The 21,160-nt window shown below is 36.6% G+C and overlaps 2 protein-coding genes across 4 annotated transcripts in view; one reads left to right on the top strand and one right to left on the bottom strand.

Annotated features, from left to right (window-relative positions):
• Positions 1-548: 548 nt before the first annotated feature.
• LOC124530341 (cyclic GMP-AMP synthase-like receptor) lies at positions 549-12,018 on the top strand. 3 transcript variants are annotated; one of them, XM_047104478.1, is made up of 8 exons: positions 605-692; positions 1,825-2,014; positions 4,665-4,949; positions 5,246-5,444; positions 5,923-6,588; positions 7,374-9,035; positions 11,267-11,485; positions 11,748-12,018. In XM_047104478.1, the coding sequence occupies exons 2-6, from the start codon at positions 1,956-1,958 to the stop codon at positions 7,740-7,742; spliced, it is 1,578 nt and encodes a 525-aa protein (XP_046960434.1). In that variant the 5' UTR covers positions 605-692; positions 1,825-1,955; the 3' UTR covers positions 7,743-9,035; positions 11,267-11,485; positions 11,748-12,018. The 3 variants fall into 3 exon arrangements, with proteins under 3 accessions (XP_046960435.1, XP_046960434.1, XP_046960436.1); XM_047104480.1 differs by having other exon boundaries at positions 606-692; positions 1,825-1,930; XM_047104479.1 differs by lacking the exon at positions 1,825-2,014 and having other exon boundaries at positions 549-692.
• Positions 12,019-13,696: 1,678 nt separating this feature from the next.
• Positions 13,697-21,160, bottom strand: part of LOC124530340 (dual specificity testis-specific protein kinase 1) — a 98,131-nt gene continuing 90,667 nt past the window's right edge. The window contains exons 5-8 of the mRNA XM_047104476.1: positions 19,997-20,126; positions 19,721-19,846; positions 19,376-19,491; positions 13,697-19,265 (exon numbers count right to left, since the gene is read on the bottom strand). Coding sequence (XP_046960432.1) covers positions 17,825-19,265; positions 19,376-19,491; positions 19,721-19,846; positions 19,997-20,126 — 1,813 coding nt within the window. The 3' untranslated portion in view covers positions 13,697-17,824. The remainder of the gene's footprint in view (positions 19,266-19,375; positions 19,492-19,720; positions 19,847-19,996; positions 20,127-21,160) is intronic.

Below are 21,160 nucleotides of genomic sequence, written 5' to 3'. Positions count from 1 at the left end.
TTTTTAATATAAGGTAATTCCCTGTTAGAAAAGAAATGCTGCCAGAAAACAAAACAAAAATGTATTCAATTTCTTAAAATCATGACTTAAATATAATAAACAATATATTAATATTAAGTCAATCTGTCATATTCTTATGATTCTTTAGTCACGAGGTGAATAAATAATACGTAATTCTATCAAATTATACGGTCTGACAGCCCTGTTCAAATTTACAATCTTATTCCAGCAACTCTCGTAATTCTCGTATTGTCTTTTACTTTTTAATATAAGGTAATTCCCTGTTAGAAAAGAAATGCTGCCAGAAAACAAAACAAAAATGTATTCAATTTCTTAAAATCATGACTTAAATATAATAAACAATATATTAATATTAAGTACTATCTAAGATAATATATTAGACATGATCACAATCTTTTTCGGGTGTAAAAGTTTCAATTTTATTTTTATGAAAAACATTTTTTTGTACTGGTAATAAGAATGAGTACACGATATGACTTGTGGTTTGAGACTTGGTTCGGTAATTCGGTTGGCTATTGGTTATCTCTATCGATACACTTACGTCGTATAAATATTAAATACGTTCGATTAATGACTGTATATTGTACAAACTAGTGAAGTAGTGAATAGTGATAATCTTTAGATTCGAGCAATTGTTAACAGATTTGTTTGCTGCTATTTTTAAGGAACAGGTACGTTATTTATTATCTATCTTTTATTGTGTTTATTAATTGAATGTGTGTTGTATATATATACAATGCATTCTATAAATGTTGTTTTTTTGCTTTAATACTTAATTAGCATTAAGTATATCAAATGTTTTCGGCAATATTCTGAATATTTTTTTCATAGTTATTACAAAAAATTAAAATAATTATATGTACCTAATGTCGTATCTTTTCTCGGCCATTAAGTATTTATTCTAATATTTTTTTTATGTAAAATGTGTTTGTTATTGTGTATGATTGTTACACCATACTAATAAAATATTATGTTATTACAATTCGGTAAATTCTAATCAAAAAGAATAATTTCCTGTTATGTTACTGTAAAATTTAATAGTTTCGATGTTATGTTTCTTGGACTATTTTTCTGCTTTTATAGATCATTTTATATCTTATTTAATTTCGAACCCTTCTCTTTGGTCTCTTTGGTCTATTGGCTAGGTCATACGACTGAAGATCCAAAATTGATCCCATTTTAAAGTCTGGCTTAGGTCATTTAGTTAATGATGTTAAAAATCATAGCTAATAATAATTCTGTCCAACAAATGATGTCAAAGACACGACAATCTTCATCGACACGGATAACGAAAATAAACTGCACAATAAAATCCCGTAGTCCCGCGGTCGGCAACCTCTTGGTAAGCAAGGGCCACAACCCCCTCCCTTACACATCGAGAGGGGCTCGGGCTACGTATGGGTGGGTTGGACAGAGTATGTAATTGTTGGCACATATTTTTCCGCTAACCGCAGCCTGGCGGAGTTTGAAATCCATCTCGGCTTTCTCAGAGCTGTGGTGGCCAGTCTTTCGCCAAGACAAGTAGTGGTTTTCGGCGATTTTAATGCAAAATCGCGGGCCTGGGGAAATCCTGCTACGAATTCACAAGGGAGAGCTGTCCAAGTGTGCCCTACTATCCAGCCTATCCCTTTTTTTTTGTTTAATGAGGAGGAAATTCTTTTAAGTATGCCGCACGGTTCCCCGTCAGGGTGGCATGCGTGAAACCGTGACGGGTATGTGGGACTCAAACGGGGCCATAAGGGCCCCGTGCCAGGGCCTAATGCCCTGTCCTACCCACTAAAACCATCCTCGGGTTTCCACCAGGTCGTCGAGTGGTGAGGCAACGGGATCGCCCAGGGCATGCAACCGCGATCCCACCAGCGGCAGCCGCCGTGAGGTGGCTGAATGACAAACGTGGAAAGCGCGTCTAGTGAGCGTCTTCCTCCTCATCCTCCATGTGCTTATGTGACGAACTCCCCCGAGCCCGCCACTGGAGGCTGCGACGGAAAAGATGGTAGGCTCCGCAGATGACCACCGGTGTAAAACACCTCGGAGGCTCCCACTCCCTCCTAGCCAACGAGGCCACTCACATGGTCCGCAAGCTCAAGCCGGCAACGTTGCCCAGGGTGCACCACGAGGAGGTGACTGACCTTCACCCCAGCCAGCCTATCCCTACTCAGGGAGCAGGTTTACATCTGCGTGCGACAGCAAGGCGAATCCGTTGTGGACCTGTCGTTCGCCACTCCTGTTGCAGTGCGGGTATGTATGGTGGGTCGAGTAAGGATTCTTGCCCAACCAGCCCTTATTCGCAGATGAGAGGAGGACCTGGGGTCCCCAATAGCCGGCCATGCTACACTTGAGTCAATGGATAAAACGGAGTCTCGGCACACTCACATTCAGACTAACTCAGGTGCTTACCGGACATGGTTGTTTCGGTAAGTACCTGCACAAGATAGTGAGGCGGTAAATGACACCCGCCTGCCACGCATGTGGTGCACCTATGGACACGGCGTGTCACTGGTGGAGCGTGCCGCTTGGGGCCTCAGAGGCATTCCCTGGTGGCGATAATCGGCGGAGAACTTTCGCTGCCGAACGTAATAACCGCCATGATAGGCAGCGAGAGGAGCTGCGGAGCGAGCGCGTTAGGACTCTCCTTACGCCTCCGCGGATTCGCTTCGACGAAGAAGACCGGGGAGAAGACAGCAGAGCTATGCGCACTTTCTCCTCCAGCTATAAACGTCGCTGGAAGTAGACGGGTTCTCTGTACCCCAGGAACTCCTCTAGCTTGGAAGTCCGTGGTAGGCCAACCATCGGGGCGTCACGGTAGAATGCGCAAGCGATCCCATGATGCCTCCCGACGGAGTGAGTACTGCTGGTTTCTTAGTGGGTATTCCGGTGCCTTCAGCGTCGGCGAGCCCCACATACCCCCCACAGTACAACATCCTGAGGGGGAAACGAGTAAAGCGTTTTTCTAGCGAAAAAAAAAGACAGGGGCAAGGTGGGAAAAAAACCAAAGGCGGGCCGCAGTCATGTTATTAACCTTAGAAACCCAATATAACTGTGCATAATTAGTATTCATTGGTCATTCCATAGAAAAAAGAAAAATGCTATTAAAAAGATACAGAATTTAATTCGTACACATTACATTATGTTTATTTGTTTGAGCTTTAGACGTTAGCTAAAAAAATAAGAGTTGAGGGACTCCCACTGTCAATTGTCATAGACTACTTGAGTCGAGATTGATTTCGCTTCGCTCCATATAGGATTTAACAAATATAAAATCAAAAATTGAAATGTAGCTGAAAACCAAAATATTTTTTATTCAAATTCTATATAAATGTCACGAGTTTCATGTTTATTAACTATTGTGTTTTGTTTGTCTTTCCCGTGGAGGGGGTGACTATTTGCAATAATTTTAAGACCCATATGCATAGTACAAAAGTGAACCATTTTTGAGTTATCGCGTTTTTTAGATTTTTTCATAATAAGCCAAAAATGCAACTTCAAATATTAAAAAATAAATAAGTATTAATTAAAATATATTTTTTTCTTCTTATATATAAAAACCACTATACACTCTATATTTGACAATATTTAAACAAAAATTACCGATCCAAATTTAAAACTGATATTATTTCAATATTTTCTTGTTTATTTTTCATCAAAAATAGCTTGAAAATGTTATTGTTATTTGATGGGTTATATTTTCAAGGTATGGTAGGTTAAGGTAGGTAAGCATAATGAAATAACACATTTGATCCCAAAAAACAATGCTCTTAATATTTCTTCTTTTTAGACTATTTATATAAAAGCTATTATTAAGAAAACTTTTTTGGCATTATATTTGACTAATCCGCCACGGTTTCGCACTATAGAATTTGTTCTTTAAGATATCACATTAGAAAACCTTTTTCTAGAATCAGTATTATCTAGTAAAATAACCGCATCATAATTCGTTGCTTAATTCATAAATCTAAGCGCGGACAAGCGACTTTGTTTTATACAGTGTAATGATATTAATTCAATTGTTTAATTAAGACAGATTGTTATTCTTTTGATTAGACTCGGTCTCCTTGTTATTAGGTTTATTTTTAATCGATATAAAATAAATAATTACATTTTATTCCGTCATTTATTTAATTTATATCAAGATTTATTATGCTTCGGGCTTTACTTCGCTTCGAAAGCAATATTAAAAAAAAAACTGCCATTTATTTACCTAATATAGAGCCTATATTCCGTTTATTTTAGTTTATTTTTACATTTCGTTAAAAGTAAAAAGAATAGCTTGATAAAATCAATAAGTAAAAGGGATAACTAGATGTTTTAATTACGTAAAACGTATTATTACGTAATTATGATGTATTATAACGTATTACTACGTTGAACGACTAAAGGCAAACGTCCCAATTAGGACGTTTTCTAGGCTTCACTTTTTGCGCGTTAATAACATATCTGTTTACTACAACATCATTGGCTCTAAAAGTAAACTGTTACGTGTTTATTTATATAAAAAAAATATTTTTTGTTCCAATACGTCAAACTTACGTCTGGAGTCGAAGTTTTGGTGAAATAAATTTCCTTTTTTAAAATATTGCTTATTAAGGAAAAGACGACTGTTTAAATAAAAATAATCTTAATTGACATTTGTATATTATCATTAGCACGATGAATGGTGACAGGAATAATGATGAGGGAAGAGGTAATGGTGGTGGAAGAGATAACGGCCCGTCATGGTGGCAATACGGAGCGGCGGCAGCGGCGATCACAGCCACAGCCGGTACCTTGTACTATTTAACGCGACAACCTCAGCTGGAGACTACCACTAGTACCCCTAGTACCACTAGTACCACTACTGTAGCGCAGTCGACACAGAAACGACGGGGCGTATTGAGCACACTCGCTGAATTACTCGAACCACTTGCAAATAACTCGACTAATATGGAAGAGTAAGTTGAATTAAAATTATATTTATATAATGAATTAATACTAAAAAGTTTCTATCAATACTTTGTGATTTAATTTAGAAATAAGTCCCGCACTATAATATAAACTTGCGTGGATCATTATTGAAATGGCAAAATACGAATTAATCATAATTTTTTACCGCTGCTTGAAGTACAAAGTGATTTTTGTACAAATTATAAAGATCCTATATTTAATTTCAATTAGTTTGAACTGCGTAGGCATTGCGAAATAATTTTATATATACATATATTTAAAGAATATTTTTATTTTTGTTCAGTGCGATTTCTTCTTCTTCGGTACCTGTTTCGCCGAATATTACGAATCTAAACGGTCTTCTCGCCGATATATACGTCAGATACATCGCTCTCAAAAAGGAGGATTTTAGACTTCACTACCGTGTTTTTACTGAAGTTTTTAGTCAAATACACAACAATATGAAGGAAGTTGACAAATACTACAACCGGTATTCCAGCAACGTAAGCATTATCTATCTACGTTATATTATTTTCTTGGTATATAATAAAATAATGAGTCGAGATGGCCCAGTGGTTAGAACGCTGCATCTTAACCGATGATTGCGGGTTCAAACCCAGGCAAGCACCGCTGATTCATGTGCTTAATTTGTCTTTATAATTCATCTCGTACTCGGCGGTGAAGGAAAACATCGTGAGGAAACCTGCATGTGACTAATTTCATAGAAATTCTGCCACATGTGTATTCCACCAACCCGCATTAGAACAGCGTGGTGGAATATGTTCCAAACCTTCTCCTCTAAGGGAGAGGAGGCCTTTAGCCCAGCAGTGGGAATATACAGGCTGTTGTTGTTGTTGTTGTTGTATATAATAAAATATATCTGTACAATGTTGCATATTACAATTGATTTTATTTTAACTATTTTCTAGGTATTATTTTTTCAAAGTTACATAATTTATGTAATACGAGTATTCTTTTTAGATTCAATTCGCTGGCAGTCACTACGATAGACTCCGAATTAAAAAGCCGGATGAATTTGATGTGGATATCGTAATCGACTTGCCAGTAAACTTACGCCGCGATCGTAACCTAAATGAAAGCGATATTATCCTAGAACCGAATTTTCCTGGGTTTGTTCAACTAAGAGCTGGTGTTCAATATCAAAAGCTATTGGTGAGAGACGGCGTAGATTGTCTAATCAATAGAACGGCGCATGAATGGCTGGATGAAAAAAACTATATCCTTCGATCGAAATTTACTAATTGGTTCAAAAGTGTCGGCAATAGAGCGTTAAATCGATTTCCAAGAAGAGAAAATTTACCGGCTTGTTCCGTTGAAGGTGTTTATTACACTATTCGAACATCCGAAAGTGGTCCAGCTTGGACTATAATAATAGAAGCTCCAAACTTTAAGTTGGACGTTGACCTCGTTCCCGCGCTAAGATTTCCGGAAGATCGTTGTATAGAGGCGAATGTTATCCGCCCGATACCACCAGAATGTCGAAGAGAATATTGGATGGTTGTGCCGAAACCAAATAAAGGCGGTAACACAATCCATGACGAGAAACGTTCATGGCGCATAGCGTTACAGGATCAAGAGAAACAGTTCCTAAACAACACGTACCAGTTGCGTCAGACGATCCGCTTTGTAAGTTCTTTCCTAAACTTCTATGATATCGATCCGATATATTTTTTAATGTATATTCATTTGTATTTTATTTTAAATCTTTAGAAAACTGGTGCAAGGGCTTGTTACATATCTATGGGGCTAATTAGTCATTTAATCTAGATAAGTCCACCGAAAATGCGACTTTAAATTAGTATATTTTTGATAATGTTTTTTTCTTTAATATCCATACAATGGAACGTTAAATCGTCGTTAATGTTGTAGTTTTAAATTTTAATACCATGTATCGTTTAAATATAACAATGTATTGGTGAAACATTTATATTAAATGTCCACTACGTTAGTTTGTTGATTTGTTCTTTTATACTTAGTTGACAAAGGCTGTCCTTAAGATTTTTCACAATGCAAGAGCTTCGATGCACTTTGTATTGGATTGGTCACATTGAAACTTCCATTCGTGGTCGCCTTGAGAACTTATCGACTCCAGCGATTTTCACTACGTCGCTCATGAGGGATTTGTAGAGCATGTTACAATAGCTCTTACCTACGTTACCTACTACGGAGTATGGTTCTGTCATGACTTTATCTGAGGGACATATGCCATAATAACGACGCTTAGTGGTTAGGTAAGATGGTCACGGTTATATTAGTCGGAGAGACACTGCTGGCCGTTCTCTGTTAGATATTCCCCCAGGACGCCTACGCCCCACACAGGCTAGGCAGGCTGAGATAGGTTTATTATTTATATATATTATTTGTTCCTTTTCTATGGTATTAAAGTTGTACTTAATGTTTTTTTTTTGCAGTTGAAGAAGTTCCGTGATTCGCAGAACATGAATGGAATAGCAAGCTATTATATAAAAACTCTTTTCTTATTGGAATATGTTCAACTGCAAGAAACACATCAAAGTCATATGTGGCAGACCAGCGACATGGCAACGCTATTCAAACATATGTTAAGGAAGTTTTACATGGCTCTCGACAAAAAGGAAATACCATATTTTTGGAACCGACGTCACAATTTGATAGGAAATATCAGTCAAGGTTTAATTAACGAGTATAAAAGTAAAGTTCAGCAACTGTTGTCTGTATTGGATGACCCTTATAATTATAAACAAGTAGCTAAATATCTATTGGACGATCACGAATATCAAACATACAGATGGTTACTCTGATTATTATATATTTGAAATATGTTTCATGTGAATATAAATTAAATATTTTTAAAACCGACAATATTGTGACAATGATACAAGATAACAAAGTTGAATCGTTTGTATTGTTTATTTGTATTGCAACACTTGAATTAGATATATAAATATTTTAAGATTTAATCAATATATATTGGTGCAAATTTTTCATTTTTATTTAATAAAATTTCGAAAAGTAAATGTGTTTTTTTTTCTCTAATTATTTTATTTAAATATATATTTCTCAGCTAGTTTGATAAATTTCCCTTTCTAATTATTGACATCAATAAAAACTGAAACTAATAATCTTTTTACTATAATTTTGACAAATGTCTTTAGAATGTCAAATATTTTTGTGTTCGTCACTTGGTCTCGGTTAATTTCATGGTTTTAAAAGTTATAGATACAATATGAATAATGGTGTATACATATTTATAGCATATAAAACGTTAGTAACTACATATGTTACGGGAATGTTTTACAATAGTAGTGCTTTACATTTACTGAATACGGTTTCACTTACCGTAGCAAATTTGTAGACAATGGGGAATTAAAAAAACAGTTAGCGATTATCGGAAACAGATTGTGGATCTGCCACGACAGAAGATTGTTTGGCGGACAAATTTCAAATTGATCTACTTTAAAAAAATTAAATAAACATTTTATGTACTTATTTAGCTTATTAATATAATTAGTAGTAAATGATGTACTCCTAATTTCCTAGTGACCGTTTGAAGTGGGCTAGTGTATTTACCTGCTCTATTAATAAAACCGTTTCCCTTATGAATAATAGTGGAATCAAATTTACGTTGAAATATACATTTTTTTATTATTTTGGGGATGTTTTATTGAATAACTAATATTCCTATTTAGCTCTACAATTAAACTTAAAGCTTGTGTTGGGAGTGGTGACGACAAATCTCAAGTGGTAAGGATCGAACCCGCGACTTCTTTCATCGGTAGTCAGCTTGTAAACCATTTCGTTATTGAAGGTTTTTTTGTATACAGTACTAATGTCATTTACGGAAATCAACTTGTCATCAGATGACCTATAAAAATACATATCTTCTCAGGTTCTTAGTACAATTTGTATAGGTAATGATGAGTGACCGTGATGCTTGGGTACCGATTGCTGCGGGCCTAGTGCTTGGCGCCGGTGTCTTGGCGGTGATATATAAACTGTTCCTGGCGAATAATTCCAGCTATGCTAAGGGAACTAATCAGAACATCGGAGCTGTACGATACATTTGTACTTGTAAAAAAGACGGAGATAATGATGTAAGTTAAAATCGACTTAATACGTATGTATTATTATTGTGTTAGTAACATTACATATACGCACACATTCAAATACGTAGTTTTGTGGAAGAGATGGTTGTTATATTAATAAGAGCGCCTTTTGTACAATTTTTCTTAATAGAATTCCCAGTCAATTTTTTTAGCTAATGTAGACTTAAATAAATTTTGATAATGACTCATCATTCGAAAAATGTTTCGTGGCAAAATAATAAGCTTATTTTACTTACACACATATTTATTGTAATAATACCTGTATGTATTGTGTTAGTTATAGACATTTTTTTTTCTTGTATTTATATATTACATTACTATTTGAGCACATGCTTAATATATTTCCCATGTCTAAAACGATTATTTTCATTCAAAACGTGTCATAGAATGTACCTAATACCTATTAATATATATTTAAGATGAGACGCATGATAATTATCTTGTTTTAAAAGAACTAGATACATATACGGTATTACATTATAAGAAGTCACAAATTAGATTGACTACTTTACGTATTTTTCAACTTAACTTTTACGGAATCACAGACAGTTATCATATCATATACTTCTGGTTGGACAGAGTACTCTCAAATTAAAGTAATATTCTATGGGAAATATAAAGAGTATGGTAGACCATAGACGGCGACAGCCTAACAGTAATTAACACATATAAATCGCGTCAAAGTAACAGGCAGGCAGTTTCACTAAAAGCTCATCATCACGAGCAGATTCACGATGTTTTCCTTCGCCACTGAGCACGAGATAAATTTGAAATAAAAATTAGGCCCAGGAAATCAGTGGACCTTGCCCTGAGTTTAAACTCAAAAAAGACCCAGATTAATTATTTTGGTATGATAATATTACATACTTATAAGTTGGATGACATTCTGACACTATATGAGTTCATATTTCCCTTAACTGGTGAGAGAGGCATCTGCCCAGCTGTGGGATACTTATATGTGTGTATGTACATGCATATGTTAAAAAGTTATATCAACGAATCTTTGTGTTAAATGTCTGCTGGCATTAAGTGTGTTCTCAAGTAGTTTTATATTCATAATAAAGTATTAAATCGATATCAATAAAAAGTTATTACATACATATGTCGAAATTTGTATTACGTAATAAAACGCATTTTTGAATAAACCAAATTTATTATTTTGTTCGTTTAGGAATACTTATATCAAAATACATTAAAGGAAATATTACATTTATATCGAGTAAAAACCATTATCTTTGATAATTTGATTGATAATTAGGTATCGATTGTTATCAAAAAACGGTATGTTATCGTTCAAGAAGAGTGCAATTATTTACCTCATCATCCAAATACGTCAAGTGGTTTAGGGAAAATTGGTGAAAATAAAAATGTAGGTACACGCGTCGAAAATATACGGCTTCAATGTAACGAGATACAACGTACTGATAAAACACATATAATAATATCAACATCCTGTATTCTTTTAAATAGCGAACACCAAAATCATTGTTCATTTCTTCGTAGATATAAAAATAACGTTGTTATTATATCTGTTTATAAAGAGTCGAATGTTAGGCACATATACTAGCAACTCGTTCCGGCTTCGCATCGATATTAAATATAGTATAGAATTTCTTACAACAGATTTTTGTCATTAGAAAATATAAACCGCTATTTCCTTTTGTTTTAAATCTGTAATAAAAAAATTAAATTTCATCCTGTAAAGGGCCATATTGATCTTTATGTAAATGCACAATATTTTGTACTTAATTGGATAAGGATTAAAGCTGTATTGCTTAAAATCGCTTTATAATTAAGCCATTATTTCTCGTGAAAAGTAAAGGATTAAATATTTTTATTGTGTGTTATCCCTAAGAGATAGACATATAGTTTTGTGGACGTTTTCGAAGACATCTTTAAGGTGCACAATGTAGTATATTATTTTGATTCTCTCTACTCTTTACTCGTAGAGTTTAGCCAGAGTTTGCAATGTAAAAAATGTGTTTTACGCCATCACTTTCGTAACTGGAAAAATAATAATTTCTCTACTATATTGTGCGTGTATTAAATATTCGTCTTGAATAAAACTATGTATCCATTAAAAATAGCATCAAAATCTGTTTTATAGGTGGACGACTTTGTTTTATACGATGTAAAGATGATAATGTTGTATAAATGATCAACTTCAAGTATAATGTCGTTTTTTTATTACAATTTAATGAAATACTATCTATTTTCAGTGCCAACTCCATGGAATAAGGTAGAAATAGATTGAAGAAGAATGAAGTTTCTACTTGTCTCAATTGCTGTCACATATAAATGTCAATAAACGTCGAAATTCTGTTACACAATTTTATATGACAAAATTTACAAAAATGTTTATTATATACGAATCACCGATGTCTTCTTTAATTTTCTTTAATAAAGATACCTAGACGACCTACCAACATGTGCGACTGGTAAGCAACAAAAACTCTTATAACCACTCTTTAATTTATAAGTGGAAATTGACACCAGCACTGTATGTCTTCCAAAATTACAGATTACAGAAACATCAAGACAGAGAAAATACAGATTCTATTTATTCATCATATTATCATTACAAAATGTATTTATTGTTGTAAATGAATGCATACAATTTTGTTTTATCTCATGATTATTGCTTTATATTTTTTATTAAAATTCGAAAGTGTATAAAATATGTTATATGTATGTTTTTAGTGCTGAAGAACAAGAGAGACAAGAGAGTGAGCGTCCACGAGGCCAACCAATATCGGGGGTTGAATCATCACAGTCAAGTTGGTGGATTCTAGAGTGGTGGAGTGGTTTCGGTGTAGGAAGCGGCGATGACTCCACGGTCAAGGAGTGGTTTCCTATTCTCGGCAGTACAGCAGCATTCATGGGCTTGATGACTCTTCTGTATAAGAATTTTGACAAATTAAAAGCTTTGGTGTGGGAAACTAAACCAATTTGCGAGACTAAAGTTAAACGCGTAAGTATATTCAGAACTCATCATCGTCTAAATCTTTATTACAAATAAAGATCTAGTTGTTGTATTAGTGTGGATGTGTGACTGTTTTTACTGTGATGTGCCTATAATAGTGGTAGTTTTGCTTGCTGGTAGGGCTTTGTGCTAGTCCGTCTGGGTACTAACCCAGTATCGTTGTATTTCTTTTTTGAAGGGTGAGTGAGCCAGTGCAACTACAGGCACAAGGGACATAACATCTTAGTTCCCAAGATTGACGGCACATGGGCTATGTAAGAAGCTAATGTTTCTTACAGCGCGATTGACTATGGGCGGTCGTTACCACTTACCATCAGAAGACTCATTTGCTTGTCCTTCTGCCTATATCTTCATATTAGTTTTATTGTGATTTATGTAGCTACAAATTAATTTATAGAGTCTTCCGGTATAGACCGTACTCTTATATAACCTTCTGTCATATTGCTATTAACCAAAGACAATGAGATTTTGTCACCGACCATTTTACTATTTTTTAAAACATTGATATAATATTACTAACAATATGTACGAAAACATGGTATCTACTAGATATCTTATGGAACTCCGAAATCGTTACGGAATACAATGTTTTTTTTTTCCGTTATCATAATAACATGTAATAAAAGCCTACAAAATGACAATTTAAAAAATAAACATTTTTTTTTAATATAAATTATTAAAGTGGGTATAAATGATTAATTTATAAAGTAATAAAAAATTATAAGTCGAATGGATTTATTTGGATTCTCAATCGTTTCTTCTCCATCCTACGTGACATTGTCGAAATAATTTGTGCCCTGTCGGCATAACTAAAAGCCATTAAACTAAAAATTGAAGTGTTTATTTGGTTTACTTTGAAAGAACCTTACAGAGTGCGGCAGTAAGTGTTAGTAAAACAAATTTTAATCTGTATTTTTATTTATTCCGTTCTCAACTGTGTTGCCCTCGTAACGAACAAATATTTACACTGTAATAATACATGACGAATGAATGAGAATGGCATGCATTCTCCAGCTAATTTCTATTTAACAATAATATAAGTGCATTTTTTTTTTGTATAGGTTGGCGGAGCATATGAGCCACCTGATGGAAAGTGGTCATTATCACCCATAGACAATGACGCTGTACGATATATTACCTTACATCGTCAATGTGCCACCAACGTTGGGAACTAAGATTTTATGTCCTTTGTGCCTGTAGCTACACTGGCTCAACAATACTAAGTATTGTTATTTGGCGGTAGAATAACTGATGAGTGGGTGGTACCTACCCAGACGGGCTTGCACAAAGCCCTACCACCAAGTATTAAGCATTGTTAATATAAGTAGTAAGCATTGCTATTTTTACAGAAAACATCACCTGAAAAAATCAAGATATGTGTTTGTAAGGATTAATGTAGATTTGTCAACTGAAATTGCAAAGAATATCGACGACGAATTTAAAAAAAAATGTTATGAATATAAACTTTAATAAATATTGAAATAAAGGCTAACAAAAGCGGAAAATGCTTGATTATTTCACCATATTGTTCGAAATATTTCTATGTTTATAGGGGAAATAATGGTTTTTGTTTTTGCTCTTTCTACCTATTTGAAAACCAACATGCTGAAAAGAGACAACAACACTAGGGAAGTGCTTCAAAGGATCTAAATAAATGTCCATCAAGTGAAACAAAATATATTTATTAATACCACCTTCATTTACAAATTATTTTCTTTAACCGCCTCAATCGGCTAATAAAACTATTGCAAGTCCGGGTATGTAAAAAGACACAACCGATGTAACAAAATGTCCCTATTTTAACGTTAGTGCCCTAAAACGAGGAACATTAGGATCTATCGTACAGTCCGTCATTAATATGTACTCAAGTTAGCACCCGGTCACACTAATGATTTCGAAAAATACATTCGAGTTATCATATCACTTTTAATTTGCTAACTTTGACGAGGTACTAAGATGTATTACATATTATTGAATCGATGTACTACAACTTAATCGATATACATTAAAAACTCGAGTAATTTCGAAGTGATCAAGTAGCCTCTTTATTTTATTAAAGTTGATTTAATTTTTTATCTGTATTAAGTGTTATTATTATCTATTGTTATTGAACAGATAAAAAAAACGTCATTTTCGAAATTCACAACATTAGTTTCTGAAATTACTCGGGTCTTATTAATCTAGATTTATTATAAAAAATAACTAGACCTAAATGTTTTGAAACTGATATGCTCAATGTGGTGTAACTTTGTCTGAGCGAACAAAGTTAATAATAGTTTTATTTAATTATATAATTCAGTGAATAATTGACAAAAGTTACACCGTTTCCTTTGCGGTTGTGGTTTCATGAAAGTAAGGCGTATTCGCTCATATAGGCAGTGTGGTGTTGCCAATCAGCATATCTTGCAATATTCACAATAGAACAATAAGGGCTAGAATTATATCAACCAATATTTATAGAGGCGTTTCTATTGATGTTGGTGCAAAATCAAGTATTGGATGATACTTAAAAAATATTAATGATTTCTTATCATTTCATTAAGTTTGACTAATAGACTGAATTTAAAGGTGAACTCGTATTCTTTCCAAGTTTAAATTGAAAATTGTAACAAAAACTGTAATTCTATTATTTATAATTTAAATTGGCAACATTAGTATAACGTCATATTTGAAAATGGATTCTAGCCGTTAACATATATGTATAAACACGCGTTACACTCACAAAACCACAGAAATCAGTCGAAATATTCACATGTTTATTGCACGATAACTAATCTTGCTTACTGTGTATCGTTTAACAGGTACAACTGACAAATATTACTTCCTACACCATCGATGGTTGACATTAGTTAACGTTTTTACTCAATTATAGTCCATTCCAATCCAATTTTCACAAATGAAATATATATTTAAATGGAACAACAATACAGCGACGAATTGTCGTGTACTGACAAAGAGCGGCCTCAGACGGATGCATTAGATTCCAGTTGAAGTAATCTTTGATGGCATTACAAAAAAAATTTAACATGCTATCAATTTTACATTTAGTATAACATTTTATTCTTACATTCTAATAAATTTATACTTACAATGTAATGAACGATAATCAAACCACACATTTAGGGTAAGTGTAGGGGTGGAAAATGGTACGAAAACTTAGGACCGCTTCCAAATTATTCTGCTAATACAACACCAGTAAATATTTTCAGTTTGTTGTCTTTAATCCATTAACAATCTCTTGAAACAAAATATATATCAACAATTATGTTATTATTTGGAATGGACTAAACATGGCAACACTGTTCAGTATTACCATATGATTGTTACAATTTTTTTTACACTATATTAATGACGGCCACAGATATATTATAATTAGTACACGAATAAATTTAAAAATGTTTGGATGTTTTCGACTTTGTAAATACTATAAGCACAATAAATATAATATTAATGTAAGTTGGCAACAATTTTAGTAATATGTATTACTTATATGATTTTTATTAAAAAAAAAAACTTTACATAATCTGGAAGGTATTTTTATGTAAAAAAAAATATGATATTTCTGAAACGTTAAAAATAATATTTTGAATTTGCAAAATAAAACTCCTACAACACATTGGACGGATACAAAATTGCTTTTTATCCGAATAAAGTTAAAGTGAGAAAAAATCTTATTGGAGCTGACCGTACACTTTTGTGACAGATTATACATCTCATTAGCTTCACATTGTTTATCATTCCATTCATTTTTGAATGAAATGAATGAATCAAACAATAAACAAACGAAATATCGTATCGAATCGTTTCAAAAGTGTCGTTTCAATCGACTGTTCATAGATCTTTTTTCGTAGCAATCTTATTTTATCTGTGAATCCAAACATAATATTTAATCGTTATCTTTATTTGGCACTGATTTTATTTTCACTTTTGTATCTGAATATATTATTTCAGGAAATATTAATTTAGAGATAATATATACTCTATATTAAATGATTTTTATTTACAAATTGATACAAATACCCTGATGTAAACACGATTAGATGTTAGTCACGATGAATATATAGATAATAATTTTATTTACAAAAATATATGCATTTCGAATCGACCTTCTCGAATATCTCGATAAAAGTTTACGACTGATAATAAAATAAAATAAATCAACATATCGAAATGTAAAATTTCAAAATTGTAATCGTAAACTTATCAAAATAATCGATTTTTTTAATCTATTTTAGCTTGAAATCGATTTGACACATATTTGTACACAGTTTTATTGTAACTTGAATCGAACTCGAAATTATTAATAGTTTGTTTACTTAGCATGCGAAGATGTTTTAAGTGAAGACGAAATATATCAGTTTATTGATATAACTGTATTGTAAACAAATCGTAAGACCTTAATATCTTACGATTAAACAAATCATAAGTAAGTCATTTCTGAATGGTACTGATTCTGTAGTAAAAAATCTCTAATTTAAATTAAATTGACGCGGTTAGTTATCCTTTTTAACCTCAGACATAAGAAGGAGATAGCAATATTTTGACTCGATAAAAGTTTAGAGATTCTGTACAAGAGAATCGGTTAGAATAATTACCAACGGATATACGTCACTATTGAATTTTTTTTAATTTTAATTTCCGAAACGAAGAAGAATTTATTTTAGAATAACTTCTAAATTTGAATCCTTTGATTCTAAATTTAATGATAAATTAAATATTCTTTGTACAAACACAATTGTATTAGTTTCGTACCAAATAATTTTAATAACCGAAATATTCAAATTGACAAATCATAATTTGGTCCTTCTAGCCGGATGTGACACATAATTTATCCAAACGAAATCGTTTACATTATTTCAAATATTTTCAATATATTAAGCTGTAATAAATATATATCATATCGTGTGTTTTTATACATTAGATCACAAGTAAATCGACGGATTGCGACACGTTTAAAAGACTAGTAACATGTCCATTTATTAATATATTTTATAATTTAATTTTAGGACGAATTCTGCCCGAAATAGTATACATGCGGCGGATTATTACACGCATTGAATATTTTTTGGGTAATAATATGAATATTTTAGGATACTAAGAAATAAAGACGTTTCTTTCTTTCGATCAACACAAACTTTTTATACATATCAAGCATCAAATGATAAAGTATTTTTAATACAAAATGTTATAACATAAATCAGTATCCAAAATGTTGCCACTCCCGAAACTACGATATTATTATGACGTTCTTCACCTATATTTACTCTGAATAATATTTACAAACTTATAAAAACTGGCAAGTAATAATATAATACTGTATATAAATTATAAATATGTTAACAGAATTAACCTAAAATGTAACTATTTACAGGCATCCTTTATACCATTTTTAAGTATGAAAAAGTACATTTTCCGTTACATCTAATCGATCTCGGGTAATATTTTGGCTAAAAATCTACCTATAAAGGCCTCAAAAATGATAGGCCACGATTCTCCTATCACTCGATACGCCGAACCCCTTATCGCCATTTAACATAACGTCTACATTCTTCTCTCTAATCTCATTATTACAACGAACGAAACGCTTATTTTACTCAGTCAAACGAACGCACGGGAGTCGTCCCGGTCCCGAAGCGAGACGCGGACGCCGTCGTCCAGTACTATATAGCTCTCACGATCCCTAGAAACCTGAATAACAGCAGTGCCGTCGCGAGTGGCCGCCGGCGGGAGCCTCAGTGCGCGAGTGCGGTCAGCGGTACATGGAGCTGCGCCGCTCGACCTCGCGCTCGCGCCGTTACGACTTCTTGTCGAACAGCGGCAGCTTGGAGCGCACCGCGCCCTCGCAGATCATCAGCCGCTGCGCCGCCCGGGCGCCGCCCGCCACGCCGCTCGCCACGCCACTCGCCACGCCGCCGCGGTGCTTCACGTCCACGAAGTACTCCTTGCCGAGCAGCGGCGGTCCGAACCCGCCCGATACCTTCAGCCGCTGCGCCTTGAACGCGTCGCATCGGAAGTCGGCACCTTTCCTCTCGAAGTACTCGACGATCTTCGAGATCTGAGCGGAGCGCACGTGTCGGGGGATGCGGTCGTCGTAGAGGCTGTCCGAGCCCAGCGAGGCCACGTCCTCGGAGCTGTCCGTGTAAACGCTGGACGTGCGCTTGTAGGCGGCCAGGAGGTGCGCGGGGAAGGCCTGCAGGGCGCGCGGCAGCACGCGGCGCAGCTCGTCGGCGTGCAGCGCGCGCGCGCCGCAGCCCGCGCGCAGCCCCGCGGCGCAGCAGCAGCGCGCCAGCACGTGCGCCTCGCGCTCCTCCGCCGAGCCCTCGCACAGGAACGGCGACCAGTCGCCCACGTCACCCACCTCGCACGCCGCCTCCGCCTCCGCCTCGTCGTCGAGACTGCGCAGCGAGCTCACCGTGGTCGAGAGCGCCGAGTCGTCGGGCGGCGCCGGCCGGCGGCGCAGCAGGCGCTCGTACACGTGCAGGCAGTCGGAGCACACGCGGAGCCGCGCGCGCTCTCCGTCCGGCTCGTCGTCGAGGGAGCGGTCGCCGACGTCGCGTCGCCACCACCAGCAGCGGTGGCAGCCCATCAGCGAGCACGGGCAGACGGCGCCGAAGCTCGGCGGCGCGCACAGGTCCTCGTTGGCGACCGAGAAGATTCCGCTCTCGCAGGAGGCGCGCCGACGCAGCTCCACACTCGAGTCGCTCTTCGGGTAGTCGAGCTTCGGCGGGGGAGCGTCGTCGAAGGGCGTGCGACGCGCGAACGTCGGCGACGGCGGCAGCGACGAGCAGCGCGGCTCGTCGGGCAGAGTGCGCGGCGGGGAGGGCGGCGGGTCCCCGCTGGAGCAGCGCGCCGGCGTGCCGGCCGACGGCGCCGGCTCGAGGATCTTGTGCACGCCGCGGAACGTGTGCAGCGCGCGTCGGGCGGGCGTGGGGGCGGCGTGCGAGTCGCGCAACAGCATGATATGCGCGAGGCGCTGCAGGCGCTGCAGCCGCGGCGGGGCGGGTGGCGGCGCCGCCAGAGCACCGGCGGAGCGGTGCGGGGGGGCGCCGCCGGCGGGCCCGGTGCCCCGCCACGCCCACTCCAGTTCGGAAAGGGAGCGGCGGTGTGCGGCTCCACGGTCACGCGTGTGTGTGTGCACGTGCGCGTGCGGGCTGCCCTCGGAGCGCATGCGCTGCGGGCGGCGCCAGGCAGAGAGGCCGGGGCACGAGCGCGGTCCGGACGAGTCTGCCTCCTCGCTTTAGAAATATAAAAAGAAACACTTAATTGGTCATCCTCGAACCACTCAGTCATCAATGACTTAAGCTCACAAACGACCACGGTCTCGGTAGCCGGGTCACGCACGCACCTGTCGTAGGAGTTGTTAGGCGTATGACACTCCCACGCGGCGTCGTCGAGGCCCTCCTTCACCTCGGCGAGTTTGCTCACTATCTCCGGGAATAGCGGCCGAGCTTTGGGCTCGTACTGCAAATAATGTTACTTTTAATCAAATTGAATTCTTTATTTTTTTGTTATTAAGTAATTTTTCAAATAATTTTCTTTCGCTGCCTGCCTATCGCTCTCGTATACGAGCGACCACCTTTGTCATTCTAATTCACAATGTCAGCCATATTGCGGACTCTTTAAGTTATCTCTTCTGACGGGCGTCCTGAGACGCACACCTATTTCTTTTTATGTTTCGTAAAATACTTACAATGCAGCAATTGAAAGCTAGGCGAAGGAAATCTGGTACAGTATCTTCGTCGCAAAGCTCCACGAATGCCATGTAGTTTAGGCCGAAGTTATCTGTCCGCGGCAAAACGTCTGGATCCGCATCCACCTTCGAAAAGAACTCTTTTTTAAAGATGCACAAAAAGCAGAGATATTCGATTATAATTAAAATTTACCTTATAATTTTTTATTATTCTATTTAAAGTTAACAAACAATTTTATTTTCTGAATTGATATTTTCACGGCTATTTGAACTTACCCTCGCTATAAGTTGGCACAAAATGATCCCATACGAGAATATGTCTGAGCGATTATCGTACCACCGACCCCTCAGACACTCCGGTGACATCCACCATGGGGACCCGACGCTAGGTAAACGATGACCGTTGCTGAGAAATATAAGAAAGATCCATTTTTAATCGTGAAGATTAATTACCAGATTTGATATAAAATGTACAGTCGGAGTAAGGAAAGGTTCGTCACCTTAAGATCTATTTTCGTCTGCTCAGTATGACCGATAATCTGCTTTACTGATCGAGAATGTCAAATTGCGCCGCAATGATTTGATGTTTAGTTTCAAAAGGTACTAAGAACTTAAGACTTGATAAAGGAATTAATTTGAAAACTGACGAAGTTTTTCTTAGTCTGACTCTACATAACTTCTTATTAAAAACATTTTCTACTAGCCAGCCTAAGGAAGAACAGGAAACAGTTTACTTATATACGAATATACTTTTTTCATAATTAGTATTGACAACTTTTGTATAGCAAAAGAACTTGTGACCTTTTATTGATGTCAAAACATTTCATTTATTTGAGTTACGTCATCATCAATTTTTTTGTATCATTTGTGTGACCCACAAACACAAACATGTTCAGAAGACAGAAAAGATCTTAAGTCGAAAGGTTTCATGTGTTCAAATCGTGTTCATGATTTATCCGCTACCCCAACCGTATAGGAGCATCGGGATTGGCTCCCAACGGAGCTTCTTCTAAGGACTCTGCCTTGAAGTGTTATACAGTCTATACTTTTTTTGACCAGTTTATAGTAATGACTCGAATATGTAAGAATTTAAATGATAAAATCTTCACAACCATAAAGATCTATAAGAATTTTTTTGTTTTGTTATAATATAGGTAGGCAGACATGGTCATAATGGTAAATGGTCACATGACGGGTTGACATGTCATCATAGAAAAATTATGGTACATGATACGAGTTTCTTCGTAGCAATGTTCACGCATCATAAACAAAAGTGAAGGGTGGTTCTTACGAAATACCACCTTGATGAATTGGCTAAACTTGACAAACGACCCGTTCCGTCACACGATATCGGTTTTTGCACGCGAAATGGCGTGACGCTCCGTACAGACTGATGACTGTACGTGCGTTTAATTATTATTAGATATGCACAGAGTCGCT

This window comes from Vanessa cardui, chromosome 6 (assembly GCF_905220365.1).
Source record: "Vanessa cardui chromosome 6, ilVanCard2.1, whole genome shotgun sequence".
Classification (NCBI taxonomy): domain Eukaryota; kingdom Metazoa; phylum Arthropoda; class Insecta; order Lepidoptera; family Nymphalidae; genus Vanessa; species Vanessa cardui.
Note: the sequence above shows the minus strand (reverse complement) of the source record. Positions and strands in the feature narration are given on the sequence as shown.